The sequence below is a fragment of the Micromys minutus genome, assembly GCF_963924665.1.
Source record: "Micromys minutus genome assembly, chromosome: 11".
Classification (NCBI taxonomy): domain Eukaryota; kingdom Metazoa; phylum Chordata; class Mammalia; order Rodentia; family Muridae; genus Micromys; species Micromys minutus.
The window spans coordinates 5,620,118-5,638,788 of NC_137980.1; the positions used below are offsets into that span (position 1 = coordinate 5,620,118).

Below are 18,671 nucleotides of genomic sequence, written 5' to 3' on the forward strand. Positions count from 1 at the left end.
ATCACTCATCCAAAACATCCTTGGGAAGTCTGAGGAAGAAGATTCTGTTTAATTTTCAACATAGCTAAACAAGGAATTTGGGTTGAGGCAATAAAGCCTATAAATCATTTGCATAAACAAAGTATTATGTTTACTTTGAAATTATATTTATAATTTTGAATAAATGCATATCCTTGGAAGGCAGGCAGCCATCTCCTCCTGCCTAGAAATGAATGTAACCGCATACTCTGCATTCTGATTTTATGGTAAGAGGTAAGGTAAAAACTAGGCAAGCCTAAGAGGAGCTAAAGACAAGATCAAGAGCCCAGACCTTACCTACAGCTACAGAACAGTTAAATGTTCACTTTAATGGTGGTTATTCACTACAGAGTAAACAGACACTAAGCTACAATCACATAAAACTAAATTTATATAAATTTGGAAGGTTTTCTTTAAAGACATTTTAAATTTATTTGATTTTTATTTATATATGGATCTTTAAATACGCAAATTGTCGGGAAGCCAGAAGAGGGCATCAGATCCCCGGAAGCTGGAATTTCAGGCAGTGTGAGCCAGTTATCCAGTTTTGCAAGAGCAGTGAGCTATTTCTGTCGACTTGACACAACCTGGACATATTTGGGAAGGGAGAAGCTTAAGTGAGAAGACAACTCCATAAGACTAGCCTGTAGGCAAATCTGTGGAGCACTGTCTTTATTAATGATATGTGTATGAGTGTCCTAGACATTGTGAGCGCTGTCACCCCTGGGTCCTAGATCATATAAGAAAGCAAACTGTGCAAAGCAGGAGAAGCAAGTTGGGAAACAATGTTCCTCCATGGCTTCTGGGTCAGTTCCTGCCTTGAATTCTGCACTGACTTCAGCATGGCAGGCTACCAGTTATAAGATGACATGAATCCTTTCCTTCCCAAGCTTCTTCTGGCCATGTTGTTTTATCTCTGCAATAGAAATCTAACCAACATAGCACCAAGCAGAAAATACTCTTAACCACCGAGCCATCTCCCCAGCCCCTCAGCAATGCTTTAAACAGACACATTTTAATAAGCCTTAAAGTTTAAATATCATTTTTTCTAAGCCAAGTAACAAGTTGGCTTTGCAAAATACAGAGAGGTTCAAGACTGCCCTAAAAGCAATTGAAAATAAAATTTTAAATGTAGACATACAAATGCAGGGGAATTTTTTGTTATCAAACAAACAAAAAAATGCATGTAAGAATCCTTGTTCCTTAGCAGTTGAGAAAATGTTGTGACAGCTAGGAGAGACAAACTAAGCTCACCTGAGATGTCTGTGAACTTTGGATCAAATTCGATGATGCCTTCTGCATTATCATTTTTCGTTATTATGATTCGAACAGTAGAGATATCCCCAATTTCAGGAGGTTGATCTATCTGAAGTCCATTCTCTTGGATGGTAAAATCATACCCTCTTGCAAGGAAAACAAAGATTAAAACACAACAAAATAAAATAACAACACGCACATGTGTAGCATAAACACACAGGTCCTTTTAGTTCCTATAGCTTAGTTCTATTGTGTAAGATGATATCTTAATGCAGAAAGGCTGGTTCAAAATAAAACAAGGCCTGTCATTGGTGGAGAAGGAAGGATGGGCAGGAACAAAGGTTCAGAAAGAGAGAAGAATCAGGAGCAACATGAAAGCAGATGTTGAGATTCTTCCCTGTACATAGATACAGGCCGTTATGAACATTTTTAAGGGATGGGTGTGCACAGGATTTTGTGCTGTCTAGATGAGAAACTTATACCATACTAATTAGATCAGAGGTTATCATGTGGTGTTTTCCTTCATGTGGCAACTTAATTGAAGGTGCATTGGTGGGATGCACCAAGCCCACCACAGAATCGGGGTGTGAGGGACTAGCGTGGGAACAACCTGCCAAGGGGATTGTGAGTGGGTGGAGTGGGCCAAGGTGACACGCTAGAATGGCTGGCGGACTACCTATGTCAGAGAGAGCCTGGGGGACAGTGCAGATGAATTAGTGCAAGTTCCATGTGACCCTACAGTGACTGCCCAGGTCAGCACGTGGTACGCGCGTAGCTTTTTAAATATTTACTGCACCACATTGCACTGACTCTGCACAGTGAGCCCACAGTCTCACACATGCCTGGAGAATGCTGTACCTCAGTCCTGTGGTTATCTTAAATATCCGTAAAACTAAGGCTGTCTTGTGTGAAGTGATGTTTTTAAGAAAAAAGTGTGTCATTGCTCTCAAGCATTGGTTCTTATATGAAACAAAGCCTAATCAAAATTACAAGTTTAGACAAAATACAAATAATGAGTATAGGGAAATTGTTAATGAGCTGTCATCAAACAAGTTTTGACTGTCACACTTTTTATTAGCATTTCTGTTCCTAAAGAAAAAAAAATTGAAAGTCACTAAACAATTCCAGTCCTTCCTTCAATTCCCAAATTCTTTGCACTCAGTGTTTATGAGACACCCTGTCCTGAAAGAGTAAAATCTGCTAAATAACTAGGATTGTTCACAAGGCAAACAGAGAGAACCAAGGGATGCACTGCCCTATGAGATCCTGAGAATACAGACTTACACAAGCCCTATCAAAGCAGCAGGCAGAACAGGAAACACCCTGAATTCAATTGCTCCCTTTTGGTAACAAAGGAAGCCTGGTCATTATCTGCAAGCAAAGACTATTAATCAGAATTCGTGTGGAAGTTCATCTTTGGAAGAACAGCCAAGAAGACAAAATCTCCTGATTGAATGAGACCACAAGCTGTTGTCACCTGCGGGGAAACTACTTTCTCCGATCCCCCTTCACTTAAGCAAGATTGAGGGGCTGGAAGAATCTAATTCTTACTGCCAGATACTGAATCTTGTCCTGGAAAGGAACGATGTGCTTTCCATCTCTCAGGTAAGAGAATAGATATTCCACCTATGTTTCTGAGTAAAATGCTGAGTTGAGAAAATCTGAAGCATGAATTTTATATTTAACTACTGAACATATATTTTAATATGTAAGCAAACTTTCAGTCTTCTCAGAATTCGTTCATTATTCTGGGAGAAAGCCCCTTCCCGGGCCTCATGTGGGGGCCTTTACAGGGGTCATGGTGGCACTGACCGCCTCAACCAAGAGCAGCCGGCAATGCCTACTGTCAATCAACCCAGCTCCTGGGAAGGAGTGAGCCTCAGGATGAGGACGTGTGATTCCTCACTGACAGCATGCTACACCAGTTGGGTTAACTATAAGCCACATTTTCCTTCCAGTTTGAAACAATTTGGCCAGGATCGGTCTCATTTACCCACAGTGAAGACAGCACAACCTTCAAGACACCAAAGAGAACTGCCTCCCATTCCTACTCTCCACAGGTACAGAAAGGGGATGAAGAAATTCTTGCCACTCCTGCCTACAACTGCTCCCACAAACAGGCTAATTCCTCATGGGACTGTGGACGGCACACCGCCACCAAAGCTCTGACCTTGGTGGGTGAATTCACATAACAGGACCATGCCCTCTCAGCAGGGAAGGAGGGAGGAATACAGTTTAGACAATCATGGAAGCCGTAGTCTGGCCCGTTTTCTTCTTGCAACCTTTTCTCGTCTTTACCTTCCCTGGAGGTCCACTCTTGTAATGGCAAGGACGAATTCCTCAGGGCCTTCAGGGAGGTTGTCATCAAGGATTTCAATATGCAGGCTTTTCATCTTCTCTCTGGCTTCAAAGAGCAGCTCCCCTGAAGTGGGAACAAAGTCCCAGCCTGCCTCAGCCGTCCTGCTCCCTGTCTCATACCAGACTCCCACGCGTCCAAAGGAGCCACCTGAGCGGACAACCGTGACATCAACCTAGGAGAGAATTGCTTACCTGTTTAATTTGCATCTTTAATCCACTGCACAAATCATCTCTAATTATTCTATTTAGTGGGATTATGTGGGAATTAAATTCTCTAAAATTACAGTAATCGCATTATAATAACAAGATGAGGAAAACGTTAATCCATGGGGGGGAAAAGCTTTAGAAAAGGAACAACGAGAAAACCAACCACACAAACTGCATGTTAGGATCGCTCCCCATACTATCAACAACAGACAGAGCGTCAGCAGTCTGCACCGTACCCGCTGTGCTGCTTCTGAAACTTGAAGCTGCCCGTGTGAAAATGAGAACCGGCCAGAGGGAGCATCGCTGGCCACCATGGTGATGCTGGCAGTGAGGGCTTCATTCAGCATCCCGCCCTCACTGATTCCAGTGAGCTGAAACTCATAGGTACACCTCTCCTCTGGGATGTCATCATTCAAAGCCTGGAGGAGGTTAAAGGAGAAGCCATTCTGTCCTACCCATAGAAACTGCCATAGATTCTGTAACCTCCCTCCAGTTCCACAAGTACACACAACTGTATGCACATACACATACACACAAATATATGCATATACACATACATATGTATGCACACATATACACATGAACACTCATAACCACACATATGTACACACACAAACATATGCATATATATACATACATACATGCATGCATGCATACATACATATGCACACATATACACATGGACACTCATACCCACACACATACACACACAACATGCACACACACAAACATATACACACACATACATACATACATACATACACACATATGCACAAGTATACACACATGGACACTTACACAAATATGCACACATTTACACATGGACACTCATACCCACACATGTGTAAACACACACACACACACACACACACACACACACACACACACAGGCTAACAGAAGGCAGCCACACTGGTACCTGAATGACTACAGTAGCGGCAGTCTGTCCATCCAGCATTGTCAGTTGTCCTGATGTTTCAGCAAACTCGCCCTTGGAAGGAGGCCATATCCTCCAGTCCACTGTGATCTCCCCAGAAACTCCTGGGCCACGAGCAAGGCTACAACAGGACGTGGGTGTGCATTTAGTGTATTTTTAATTCATTAACTTTCCTAAACATTTGCTGTGCCTTTTGGCCAATTTTCACTTATTTCGATAATATGACTTTAAATAGCCTTACCAATCAATTATAAATCGGGCAAAAGTCTTCAGATTCTAAGGTACTCATATCAGAATTCCTAAAGCTAAAAGTGTACACCAAGCCTGAAGCTTTAAAGGAATAAAGATAGGGATTCGCAGACCTTATTTAACATTTACATACAATATGAGTAACATACAGAGCCTCTGAAGACCAGAGAAACTGTGCTTCACGGGCAAACACACTCGGAACAAGAGGACGACGGGGTGATCCAGGGGGCCACGGTGCAGACTACAGACCTCTCACGTCCAGCTACATCACTGGTGGCCGCTGCTTCAGTCCTCATTAGAAAATTCGGAGAGACAAACCGGCCCATGGTCATACAGATTTAGTCATGTGGCAGGGTCTGATTTGAGAACCCACAGAGTCAATCTATAGAGGAACTAACTCCGTGTGGGTGCGATGACCGTCAGGTGGTCTTTTTTATCCGTATGGACTTTGCAACCCATCCCTGAGTGAACGGGGCTACATGTGATCAGACTTCAATGCAGCTCAGGGAACAGCTCTTAGTTTCTGCCTGACATCTTCTGTTCCCTACACAATGCTCACTGGGATGTACATGACAGTTCGTACCACGCATGCTGGAGAATGAGGCTGCAGGCCAGCGGCTCTCAACCTTCCTGATGCTGCGAGCCTTTAGTACAGTTCCTCGTGCTGCTGGTGACCTCCAGCCGTAAAATTGTTTGGTTGCTATTTCACTGTCAGTTTGCCATTGGTATGAATCGTAATGTCAACATCTGATGCACAGGATATCTGATACGCACCCCACGGGTTGAGAACTTCTGCTCTAGGTCCACGTAAACAAACAAAACAAAGGGAAAGCATCACAAACTCCTCACCTGATAGTGGCGGTGCCGTCGTATGACGCTGAGGGTTCCCCGATAATAATGTGTCTAGATGATGGAGCAATTCCAACCTCCGACACATGCTTGTCTCCTAGGATGATGACTGACGCACTACCTACATTTAAGACAGTCGACACTGAAGCAAACGTGTGAATGCACGCGTGAGCACTAAACAATTAAAAGCAGATGACAATCAATCATCGCTGGCAGGTGCTGGTTTTTGCCTTTCGCCAGAAAGAGACTGAAGCACGCCAAGGCCCTGGCGCCTTTCCAGACCTTGCTGTGATCACACTTGCAGCAAAGGGCGGAAAAACCTGGCCAAAGCCCACTCTCACTTCATGGTAAGTGTCTCAGTCAGGGTTTCTATTCCTGCACACACATCAGGACCAAGAAGCAAGTTGGGCAGGAAAGGGTTTACTCAGCTTACACTTCCATATCACTGTTCATCACCAAAGGAAGTCAGGACTGGAACTCAAGCAGGTCAGGAAGCAGGAGCTGATGCAGAGGCCATGGAGGGATGTTACTTACTGACCTGCTTCCCCTGGCTTGCTCAGCCTGCTTTCTTATAGAACCCGGGTCTACCAGCCCAGGGATGGCACCACCCACAATGGGCTGGATCCACCCCCCTTGATCACTAGATGAGAAAATGCCTTACAGCTGGATCTCATGGAGACATTTCTTCAAGGGAGGCTCCTTTCTCTGTGGCAACTCCAGCTTGTGTCCAGTTGACACAGAACCAACGAGCCCAGTGGGCAAGCTGCCCTCTACCATGTGCATGAAGTGATTACCAAACCTCTGCTGTCTGTGTGGTTTTGTCAGTGGCCTCAAATCCGAAAGCAAGAATTCTTGAGACCACCTTTTCCCCACTTTCTTTATTCTTTATGTTTGTGTTATTTTATAACTTTATTTTTGACCAATAATTATTTAGGTTATCTAATGTCAGTATTTGTGATTGACACTTAAATTTATTGACAACCATGTAATATTCTATTTGATACATAAAATGACTTGATGTTTGGCTTGCTTCCGGTGTGGATCAATCTGACAGATGGTATTAGATACCTCTCTCAACTCTTCTGGGAAAATATGTACAATTTTTTCTTCCATTAACTTATTTATTGATTCACTTTATATCCAGCCTGCAACCCCCGTTACCCCCAGGTTCCCTTCACATAGCTCTGCACCCTTTCCCCTTCTCATCTCCTCTGAGAAGGTGGAAGACACCCCCGAGGGTACCAACCCACTTCAGTCCCAGAGCCTTGTTTATCGTGGAATTTCAATGTTGTAAAAGGATGGAGTGACAATAGGCAAATTTACGTTTTACATATTTCTCATCCTTTTGTTGTTAGTAGTACAATGAAGTCATTTGATACCTGTCTTTCCTATGAATATATAAGAATTGGGATACTTGTATGGCATGTTGAAATAGCCAAGTGGTTAATTTTAGATAAGAGCATGGAGAATGAGACTATACTAATCATACCTCGTGTGTTAAATTTTAAAACTATGCAATGTAATTGCTAAAGCCATATAGAAATTATGAGCAATCAAGCATCACTATCAGGAATCCAAGGTAATGATTCTAAATTCATGTGAGAACATAAAATTAGATTATATGGAGCATGCAGCATAAAGACCAATTTTGCAGCACAGAGAATATCTGTGCAATGAAGAAGTCCTGGACCAGGAGACATGGTCCAGAAGCTATGAGTGCTTACAGCTCTCACCATGACTAAATTCCATCCCAGTCTTCACAATCAGCAGCTGGTAAATGCTGTAAGCTCCAGCTCAAGGGGTCCAATGTACCTCTACACACATCTGTGTACACACACACATACACACACAGGCACACACATACACACACAGGCACACACATACACACACACATACACACACACACAGGCACACACACACACACACAGGCACACATATATGCGCACATGCACACATAAACACACTCACTAGCAGACAAACACATACATTAAATTAAATGTTTATTCTTGGGGCAGAAGGATGGCTCAGACTCTAAAAAGATGTGGTATTCTTACGGAGGACCTGAGTTCAGTTCACAAGTCCTATGTAAGGCAGCTCCTAACTCAAGGTAAAGGCAGGGCCAGTGAGAGTCGAGTCCCCTGGCCTGCAACCTAACCTGCATCCATGCAGTATCCTCATTAACACACACACACAATTCTAATTGAAAAGTCCGATTTCCATTTCAGTTAAAAGAACGGCGGTAGTCGATTTTAAGTAATGAAGAGTCTCTGCTCTGACATACTGTGATACATGACACTGTCACTGCCCTTTGGTCATTCAGCTCTCATGTTTTATTTTACCAGCATGCATACAATGAAGCACTTAAACCAAACAAGCAGCAGTGTATGACCTTTGACCTGTGACCGTATAAATCAAAAGATATAATTTTAAGAAATTTATTTATGTGTTTATAATAACTATAATTTATTGTTTATTTCTTGTTTGCCTAGAACGCACACTTTTAAAAGCTATAAAACCTACCATTGCCTGTCTTTGCAACTACTTACTTCTGGATCTACCGAATTTCAAGCGTCTGTGGATTTTTCTTACCTTTCACTGGGGATATTTCTACCTTGTCAGAAGCTCTCAGCCTGACGGTGAAGCGCCTGTCCGCCCCCGGCACGCTGTCCTGAAGTGTGTACAACGTAACGGATTTCCGGGATTCAGTCTACATTTGAACAAGAGAAAAACCTCCTCAAGACAACAAAAGTCAACTTCTAAATGTTCTCATTAGAAAAATAAGACCTTTGTGCATGTGCTTCCTAAGGTGCCATTTGGTCACCTACAATTCTGAGTTACATCCAGGAAGAACTGCAAACAGAAAAATAGCTCTGCACTCCATTGTACTTTCCTGGGGGGAGTGGAAAAACAAAAACAAAAACCACGACTTAAATTTGATGAAAAATTTCTAGCATTGGAAATCCAAACTTATACAGTTACTAGTCCACGTCCCAGAGAGTCAGGGGGTGGAGCTGATACGCACAGGACACAGAAGGCTGAATGCAGAGGAGAGAGCATTTCATAGCTGCAGTCTGCAGTCCTTGGGGTGTGTGCAGCCCACCGCCACCGGAAAAGCTCCCAGCATGCTTCACCAGTGTCAGGCCAGCCGCACCTTCCTAGTTGGGGACACTGCCTGAGAGCAGCAGCCGGGGATGACCTACGAGGCACTGCAGTCTCTACCCAGAAGCCTGCTGGTCTGTCACAAGATTCGGTCTTCATTTATTCTTAAGCTTAACATTTTGTTTTACTGTTTTCAGGCACATCTTGCTTGTTTCATGCTGAATGTATTCCTGAATGCTTTACACTTTTCCAACGTTAATTTTTATCCCTAATGCTAAGTCACAGAATGTTACTTCATGTGTCAATAAATGTTTTTCTAGTGCCCCCAAATGCAGCTTGCATTTGCCCCACATCTGTCTGGAGCCGTGTATACTGCAGAACACAGCTGTTCGGTTTCTACATGCTTTCTGTCCCTTTCGTCTCTCCATCTCAGCTGCGCTTTTCCAGGCTGCATCCTGTGACGTCCCCTGTCTGTTGATGCTGTGCTGTGTTGGCTGCAGCCCTCTGCACTTCCCTCTGTGGACTCAGTGCGTCCTGTGGTTTATTATGGACGTCCCAATGTTTGTATTTGCAATCTTCTGTTCACTGGACTGGCTATTTACCATGTTAATAAACACTGCCACCGATACTCTTGTATTTATCCTTACTTGTGTGTGAAGGTCTTTCTCTGAGTTTGTCCTGATTTGCCATCCCTAGACATTATGTTGGGGTTCTCCAAAACTTATTCAACCTTAAATCAACTTCTGGGGTGTTTTTGGTTGTTTTTAGATATATGACTATTGTAGCGAACCTAGAGCTGCTCTAACATGATTTCTGGTAATAACAACCATAGCCCATACCTGAGAGCACTTTGTCTGACACACAGAGCGTCTGCTGTTTGAGTCATGTCAGAGACAATTTCTATAATACACTGGGGATTTTGCTTTGGCAGTGAAATCACAAACACACAAAGAGAAAGACTGATTTTAAACAGACTATATTAAAAGGGCGTTCATTTACATTATAAAGTATCAGCCTCTTCAATGAGTCGTAAGAATCTACTATATTCTGTATGCTGATGACTGGTAAACATTCCAGGCAGCCTTTCACGCCATAGTGACTCCCACTAAGTCAGAGAGAGGAGGGAAAGAGGCCATTCCAAGTCACCAGCTGTGTAACGCTGGCTATGAACTTAACGGTGAATGCTGGGCACAAAGAGGTAATGGGGCTAATTGCTAGAGAGATGAGCTCAGACAAATTCTCCAAACTCTTCCCCTGACCCCTTGGAAAAATCCTCCTTAATTTCATCAAGAGTTTCCAAAGGTAATTAATTGATCATGGAAATTTTTTTCCTTAAAATTTTCGTTATATTCTACACAAAAGCTGTATTGAGCAATAACTTGGGAATAACCTCTGTGGGCCACTTCAGAGAGTCAGAAATATAAACAGTTTGCTTTGGAGATTCAAAGTTATTAAGCTCTAAGCACACAATGTAGGAAAGATGGATGTCACTACACTTAGGTGGAAAACTACTATTTTCAGGGACTCTTTATAAAGATCGCCTATTTTATTAAGTACTTGATTAGTGTCAGGAAACTCGCCTGCTCACAAACACTAGTTCCTCAGTCCCCACACCTTGCCCTGGTTAGACACTGTTGTTCAAATGTCATCAACATTAATAAGTTTACCCAGATCCACATGGTATGAGATGGTAGGAAGAAGAATTCAAGTATCTCGCTTGAAATGTAAAGTCTGACCGTGGTCACGTCCAGTATTGAAGAACCACAGTGAAAGGAGGTGCAGTCTCTAAGATGAATGTGAATACGGGTGACCTAGGCTATCTGCCGTGCTGTAGAAGTCTACACTACAGCATGTCAGAATCCAAAGCACCGAGCAAACGACGTGAGCTGAGGTCAGAGAGGAAATCTCAGACCTAGTGAAGCCCCGGTGGTACAGAGAGGTCAGGAGGGTGTGGAGGTGCTAGCAGCAAACTCTGAGCAAAAGGCTGCATTCACCCCTGTGTCTGATGCACAGGGTTTGTTTAACGTGGAAAGTAAACGCTTAATTTAAACCACAGTATAGAACAGCAAGTTATGAGACAGACTGCAGAGCACAAACTGCATGTGTGAAGAAGGTACATCATGGTTCGGAAGGGTTAGAGGAAGCTCTCGATAGCAGTTATCACAGGAGGAGGGGACAACATTAGCTTTTCATCCCCTGTACTGCTGGGTTCTACACCAACAGCATGTGGTGGCTCTGTTGGTTTTACTAGAATAAAACACAAACACAGGAGACTTCTGAACTGAAGACACTGGGCTGACTTTGGGAGGTGCACCTTCCTCAAGCATATGTGATGGAGACACCACAGGAGCACAGGCAAGAGAAAAGGACACTGGGACGTTGGGGACGGGGGTGGGGGGGAGGGGGAGGCATGCACACCAGGAGTTGGGGCCTTTTCAGGAGAACGTCAGGAAAGGCCTCAGGCAAAAAGTCATGTTTTCCTAGAAGCTCACACACAATTTTAAAAATACACACGGGCTGGAGAGATGGCTCAGCGGTCAAGAGCACTGACTGCTCTTCCAGAGGTCCTGAGTTCAAATCCCAGCAACCACATGGTGGCTCACAGAGGGCTGACGCCCTCTGCTGGAATGACGGTGTCCATACAGATGCTCATATACATAAAATAAACACATCTTTAAAAAATTAAAAATGTATATGTTCCTTGTAAAATGGGGCTGATATCACAAGAGAACAGCCCTGCACACTCCACATACTATATACGAACGGCCATCTTCAGGATGTGATTACAGAGACGATTCTCACCCCATGACTCTGCATATTGTGAGGCGGAAGCTAAGATGTGAAAGGGCAAGAGTTGGCCAGAGCAGCATGGTCCACGGGTGGACGGGTCGGTGCAGCAGGGGCAGGCCCGGGTTGCCTTCTTAGACTGAAAATGTCCCTGCTGTCCTGAAAATCTAATCTGCATCCTCAGCAAACTTCCTTTCTTCTCTCCTTTCTTTGGCCCAAGGACTGCTTTCCTTCTTCTCACACCCTGAAAACTACCCGTAAGAAGTTTCTCAGCTAAGGGAGTGACACGAGAGGGAAGGACGAGGTAAGGACAGCCCGATGATGGAAGGCACGCAAGGGCCAGGAATAGGAGGAGGGATGCCCGGAGCAAGGTCCCTCGGCGTGTCCCCACCCCACATCTCTGTAGTGCCTGCTTCAGCACTGTCTCTGTCACACTATCCATGTGTCAGTGTCTTTAAGAATCTAAGTCAGTGCGCCTGATGCTCTCTCTGAGACTATGGGACTCTGGGTCGCCATCGCCGTGTTGGCTGGAGGTCTGTAGAGTTGACACGGTCTGGAAGACATTATCAATGTTTCCTGTCACTGTAAAAGTTCTACACAGTTTGGGTAGTGGCTGCAGGAAGGCTGGCTTTGGGGATGACACTTGGACCTGTGGTTTGTCTGGCCAACTCAACCTTCAGTCAGGAGAGGAATGTGACAGAGGCAGTGTCTGAAGTGTGTAATCTGATGTCCCCTTCCTTCTCCCTCCTGCTTCCCCCTTTTATCTTCCCATTTCTTCTCAATGCACGTGGATTAAAAAAAAAACAGAAATATTGAACAGTAGCATATGAATTCATAAACAATACCTCACGGCTCTGTACAGAGCAAGAGAAATGTTTCGGAAGGTGAGAGGCTGACTGTACCTCGTCAAAATATAGTGTCCCATTCAAAGGACTGAGGTCCTCTTTGGCCTTCTCGTCAATAGCCCAGTGAAGTTGGACAGTTCCTTTTCCTCCGGGAGACCGGACAACTGTCAGTGTCACATATGAATCATGGTCATCAGACAAAAGGGATCCATCAACCACTACCTGCAAGAAAGAAAATAAGTGAACACAGTAAAAATATGGGAGAGATAGTCTTATTTGGTTGTGATCATTATAGTTTCAATTTTGTGATTCTATTCACAACCATGTTATCACGTGGCAGGTAAAAGGGTCTCTCAAACCTGTTTTATTTTTTTTCCCTACACATTAGGCCCCTTGGTATTTCAAATGCCTCTTGAACTTTGGAAAGCAAGGTGGCTGCACTATCAACAAGTAACTTAGCAGGGCTCTCAGACTTCCCATGATCCTCCACATCCACTCTTTCCCATCTGTAGGTGAAAAGAAAAGATGCCCCGCGATCTTTAAACTGTTAGTATGCAGAGATGGAAGAAATCTTATGCCTGGGGTGCTGTTGGAGGGAGGTCTGTGGCAGTCAGAGAAGTAGGCACACTACCACACCACCCTTGCATAAAACAGCTGTAACATTTATGGTAAAGGAACTGGGACTTGGGAGTTCTGTCTCAGCATAGAGGCTCCTCAGGTAATGCAGTATGAACTATCCTGAGTGATCCGCTATTTGCCAATTTTAGTGAGCTGAAGGTTTTATTAAGCTGGTTGACTCTCAAAAAAGAGAGTATTTTAAAAGCAGTTTCAAGTGGTGGGATGAAGGGAGAGTTCGAACACACAAGATTTCTCTTACTGTGTGTCTTTATTTCCGTATCTCTGTCTTCTTTAGATTTGTTTGTGAGTCCACACTGTGTGTGTGTGTGTGTGGGTGGGTGGGTGTGTGTGTGTAAAAGCAGGCACTATGTATGTGGTCAAAGTGCAACCTTGTTTGAGACAGGGTCTCTTGTTTGGCCACAGGCTGCATGACAATCAGTACTAATTCTACCAAGAGTCAAAATACCAACTGCACTGACTAATGTAAGTCACAGGCTTGAGTCATCAACTCATGTAGGTGTGAGTGCTCTACATACATCAACTCATGTAGGTGTGAGTGCTCTACATACATCAACTCATGTAGGTGTGAGTGGTCTACATACATCAACTCATGTAGGTGTGAGTGCTCTACATACATCAACTCATGTAGGTGTGAGTGCTCTACATACATCAACTCATGTAAGTGTGAGTGCTCTACATACATCAACTCATGTAAGTGTGAGTGCTCTACATACATCAACTCATGTAGGTGTGAGTGCTCTACATACATCAACTCATGTAGGTATGAGTGCTCTACATACATCAACTCATGTAAGTGTGAGTGCTCTACATACATCAACTCATGTAGGTGTGAGTGCTCTACATACATCAACTCATGTAGGTGTGAGTGCTCTACATACATCAACTCATGTAGGTGTGAGTGCTCTACATACATCAACTCATGTACGTGTGAGTGCTCTACATACATCAACTCATGTAAGTGTGAGTGCTCTACATACATCAACTCATGTAGGTGTGAGTGCTCTACATACATCAACTCATGTAGGTGTGAGTGCTCTACATACATCAACTCATGTAGGTGTGAGTGCTCTACATACATCAACTCATGTAAGGTGTGAGTGCTCTACATACATCAACTCATGTAAGTGTGAGTGTTCTACATACATCAACTCATTTATTCCTTATAATTGTAATGAAAAAAATCACAATATGATCTGGGTGCCTAATTTACTTTTAGAGTAAGACAAACAGTCTCACTAGTAGATGAATTCTCCAGTCATGCTTCAGTTGGGTGTAGAGTACTAATAACAGCAATTAAGATAAAATAATGCACAAAATTATTTGTGGGTAGTAAAATGATTTCTTGTTCTTATGGAGAGGAGCTTCTAAACAAACTGAATGCCCGAGCTCAAAAAGTGTTCACCAGCTGAAAAACTGGACGATAAACCATGAAATTATTTTTATCAAATTGTTTTCCATAACAAGAGGAAGGGCTTATAAACACAGATTCCAGTGTTCAAGTTCATGTCTGATGATGTCACGAACAAAAGTATTTTTATAAGGTTGTACCAATCGAAAATTTAAAGTTAGTTCTGCTCAAAATTGGAAAATTAAGTTACTTACTCATGTGCACAAAGATATGCCAATAAATAGTATATATATAACAATATTCTAAGGACTATTATGTGATCGGAAATAAGAAAGATAATAATGATATTTATCTCAGGAACTTATACATTGAATGCTCCCCAGATGTTAGCTCATCAGAAGCCACTCAAGGGCCACTGCCTCTTTTTCTCTCCAGCTAGAAAATGTTTTAGCTTGGCTATAGCAAAACTGTCCTCTTCAAAGTCTCATTTTCTTGTGAAATTGAAATTATCCTGACAAAATCATTAGGTAATATTGAGGCTGCATTCAGTATCTGAAAAACTGAGAGCTAGTAGACAAACTGCAAAGCTCCAGACTTACAGCCACAGAAGAGTAATGATGGGACGCCAGAGCAGGTTAGAGCTGCTAGAGATTACCTGTGATGAACGACAGATAAGACGGTGAACTGGGTTTCCCAGTAAATATGGATTATCTAAGGATCTTTATGATTACCTCAGATTGGAGTTGCCTTTAAAGAGATAAATTTATAATTATCTATCACCACCATACAACAATTGTTACAATATTTTCCTACCCTTATATTTAAGAGGACGTTCACTGAGAAACTGTCACCAAAATGTGCCACATAAACATTGCATGCCTGAAGTTGGTTCAGCTTTGGATGTCCACTCGGGAGCTAAATCTGGAAAGAGCGACTCCTCCCTCTCAGACCTTGCAGGGAAACAGCTAGTGAACAGCAGAGGGAAAAGGATACGGGAAACACCAGCAGTAGGGACGGGGAATACAATCCAAGGTGAAACTCCGGTACAAGGGAGGAGTAGCAACTGTCACAGCCGAAGCTACCCTAAGGTGCCATCTGAGGCCAGCGGTAAAGGTGCTCTCAACGAGGAAGCACTGAGGCAGTAAAATGGAAGGCGCGGTGGGAAGGACACTGTGCTCCACCCTAACAGTAAGAAGGGATCTGCGGCTCTCTGCGCAGACTGCCCGCTGTGGCCAACTCCGGCTGTATCTGAGTGTGTGCGGAGGCTGCAGGAGTGTCTCCTACAGTAGCAGCCTATTCAAAGGCCATTCTTGAAGAGAGACTCATTAAGGCCAGGGCAATGAGAAGCTTCAAAACAAAAGTTAAGACACTTTTCATTGAAAACTGCATGAAAAGGCGGGAGGAAAGCAGTCCCCCTGACATATTTAACTTACAGTCTTCTCTTCAAATCCAAATATTCCAAAAGGAGAATCATTCGTCGGTATGACAACGGTCACCGAAACGTCATCGCCTGGTCGGCCTCCACCAGTCACACTGGTCAAGGAGATGCTGAATGTTTCCGAGGGTTCAAATTCAGTGTCGTCAATTATGGCTATGTGTATCAGTGCGGCGACCTGTGACGAGAGGAGGAGAGCGGGAGAGGAGTCAGGACGAGCGGGCAGAGCTGAGGAAGGCACAGGTAATAATAATGTGCCTCTTACACATTCCCATTGCCTTTGAGGACTGCGGCGATCACTGTAGAAAAGAAAATGCAGGGTTTGCATGTTATATCCATAATACATTTAAGATATAGATACATAGATGTAGATGATGTAGATGTAGATACACACACTGACATATATATATATATATATATATATATTCCTTCAATATTAGAAATTTAAAATCCATTTATTTCAAGGTTAATTACAAACTTAATTTTGGGCTATTTTGTTAGTGATGTAAAAAGTCATGGATACTTAAACAAAAATTTCTAAACGGCATGCAGTTTCTAACAATCACACAAGCATAAAAACCCAATGTGCCCAGTATTAATGTCACATGACAACAGAGAAGGGGGCCACAGACCAAGCAGCATGGGCTGGACAGACAGCTCAAGGGTGGAGAATGCACCCTGCTCTTGGAAGGGAGCCGGTGTGGTTTCCAGCACCAAGTCCGGTGGCTCACAAGTCACCTGGAGGACTGGATGCCTGAGTCTGGCTTCCTCAAGAACCTGCCCACGCATGTGCCAGCCCACGCACAGTCACACATATAATTAAAAGAAAAATAAATCATTCAAAAACATTACTGACATCTTCAATCAAAACTGCAAGGAGAAAGGAATGAGAAAAAATGAGCTGTTAAAAGATATGTATATTGATATTTATATTTATATGATATTTTGACTATTGGTCAACTCATCAGGGTCTACGTGAAACATTTTAATAACTATAAAACTACCCAGCCTTTGATTTCGTATGTGGTCATAAACATACTCTGGCTCCATTGTTACGTTCAAACCTTTGTCTGTACACTAGAGCTAAGCTGCGGTACTTTGATACACTGAACATGAAATGAATGGTTTTCTATCTAAAACATTTCACAATTGGGGAGAGCAAGAAATTGAGATGCCACACTCAGGTAAGCAGAATAAAATAAATAAAATCGGATGAGACTGCAGCTTGTTGTCATAGTCATACTTCACATCTGTCCCATACAATACAGAGCACACTGCCCCTCGCCATGAAATTTAAAACAATGATCCAGAGAATGCTGCTCAATGATGACACTGCAAGTTCAGGCTCAGACAAAAATGCCGGGAATGTGGCTGCTTCAGGAAAAGGCAGTTTATGTGCTGCTGCTGTGACGTAAGAATTCCCCCTTCACCTGTGTTACCATCCCCTGAGCTTGACAGAAAACATTCGCAAGTTCTGACTTTATGAGCAGTCATTAGCTGTGATAGGTGTTGTGTTTCTGTGCACCCTTCAGCAGCACAGCGCTCCGAGAAACAACTAAGTTCCACGGTGTGACTCTGTACAGGCAAAACCAGGCTAGGCCTAGGTAGACTGTGCTATTTGAATGAGTTACACACATGCTTGTGGTCCGTATGTCTTCCTAAATGCACAGAGTGTGCACTGGAGAAACGGCTCAGTAGGTGAAATGCTGGCTACCTGAGTGTGGGAAGCTGTGTTTGGCTCTCAAGAACTCAGACAGCCAGAGACTGTAGTACACACCTGTCCTCCGAGCACCCCTAAAACTGGAGAAGGGAGACACCACAGAATTTCACAATTGGCATGTGTAGTCAGTGAGCGATCCTCTCTCACATACGGTAGGAAATACATATCAGCACTTGAAGCTGTCCTCTGACTTCACACACACACATACATATACACATAACACGCACATATATCCACACCAAAACACACACACACACACATACACATGCACACATACACAGAGACGGATTTCTAAGTTTATAATAAATTTATATGTAAATTTATAAAATTGTACTATTTGTGCATATTTACAGATATGTACAAGGGACCAAGCTAATAAGCCAGTAACACTTAGGAAACATATTATTGATTGTTTAGAACATGTTCATTCAATTTTCTCCAAACTTACCTATTTTGCTCCTATTCTATCATTTTTCTCTTTTAACAGAAAGTTTTGTATCCACATACTACAAGCTCTCCCCTTAAAAAATATGTACTTCTGAGTGTGCTCAGAAGACATGGGCAAAGCATGGGTATCTTACCAGTATTATTCATCTGTAACCACAAAGATAATGCAAATTAAAACCATTTTGAGGTTTCGTCTTCCTACAATCAGAATGCTTGTAATAGAAGGCAAATGACGAATGAAGGCAGGAATGTGGGAAAGAGGAAGCCATATAAACTGTTGTTGGATGTGAGCTGCTGTAGAAACTGCAGATCAGTGCAGAGATGCTTTGAAAGCTAGAAGTAGCACAACCGTGTGACCCTGCTGTGTCACTCCTGAGAACACGCCCCCAACTGTCCACGACCCTGTGACCCTGCTGTGTCACTCCTGAGAACACGCCTCCAACTGTCCACGACCCTGTGACCCTGCTGTGTCACTCCT

The 18,671-nt window shown here is 43.2% G+C and overlaps 1 protein-coding gene across 1 annotated transcript in view; it reads right to left on the bottom strand.

The window, feature by feature from the left end:
• The window catches only part of ADGRV1 (adhesion G protein-coupled receptor V1), a gene marked incomplete at both ends in the record, with an annotated part of 447,718 nt that overhangs the window by 309,001 nt on the left and 120,046 nt on the right, over positions 1-18,671 (bottom strand). Inside the window, 8 exons of the mRNA XM_080925101.1 lie at positions 1,273-1,421; positions 3,574-3,806; positions 4,077-4,259; positions 4,758-4,896; positions 5,874-5,994; positions 8,463-8,580; positions 12,662-12,826; positions 16,025-16,204. Of these exons, the coding sequence (XP_080781227.1) occupies positions 1,273-1,421; positions 3,574-3,806; positions 4,077-4,259; positions 4,758-4,896; positions 5,874-5,994; positions 8,463-8,580; positions 12,662-12,826; positions 16,025-16,204 (1,288 nt within the window). The remainder of the gene's footprint in view (positions 1-1,272; positions 1,422-3,573; positions 3,807-4,076; positions 4,260-4,757; positions 4,897-5,873; positions 5,995-8,462; positions 8,581-12,661; positions 12,827-16,024; positions 16,205-18,671) is intronic.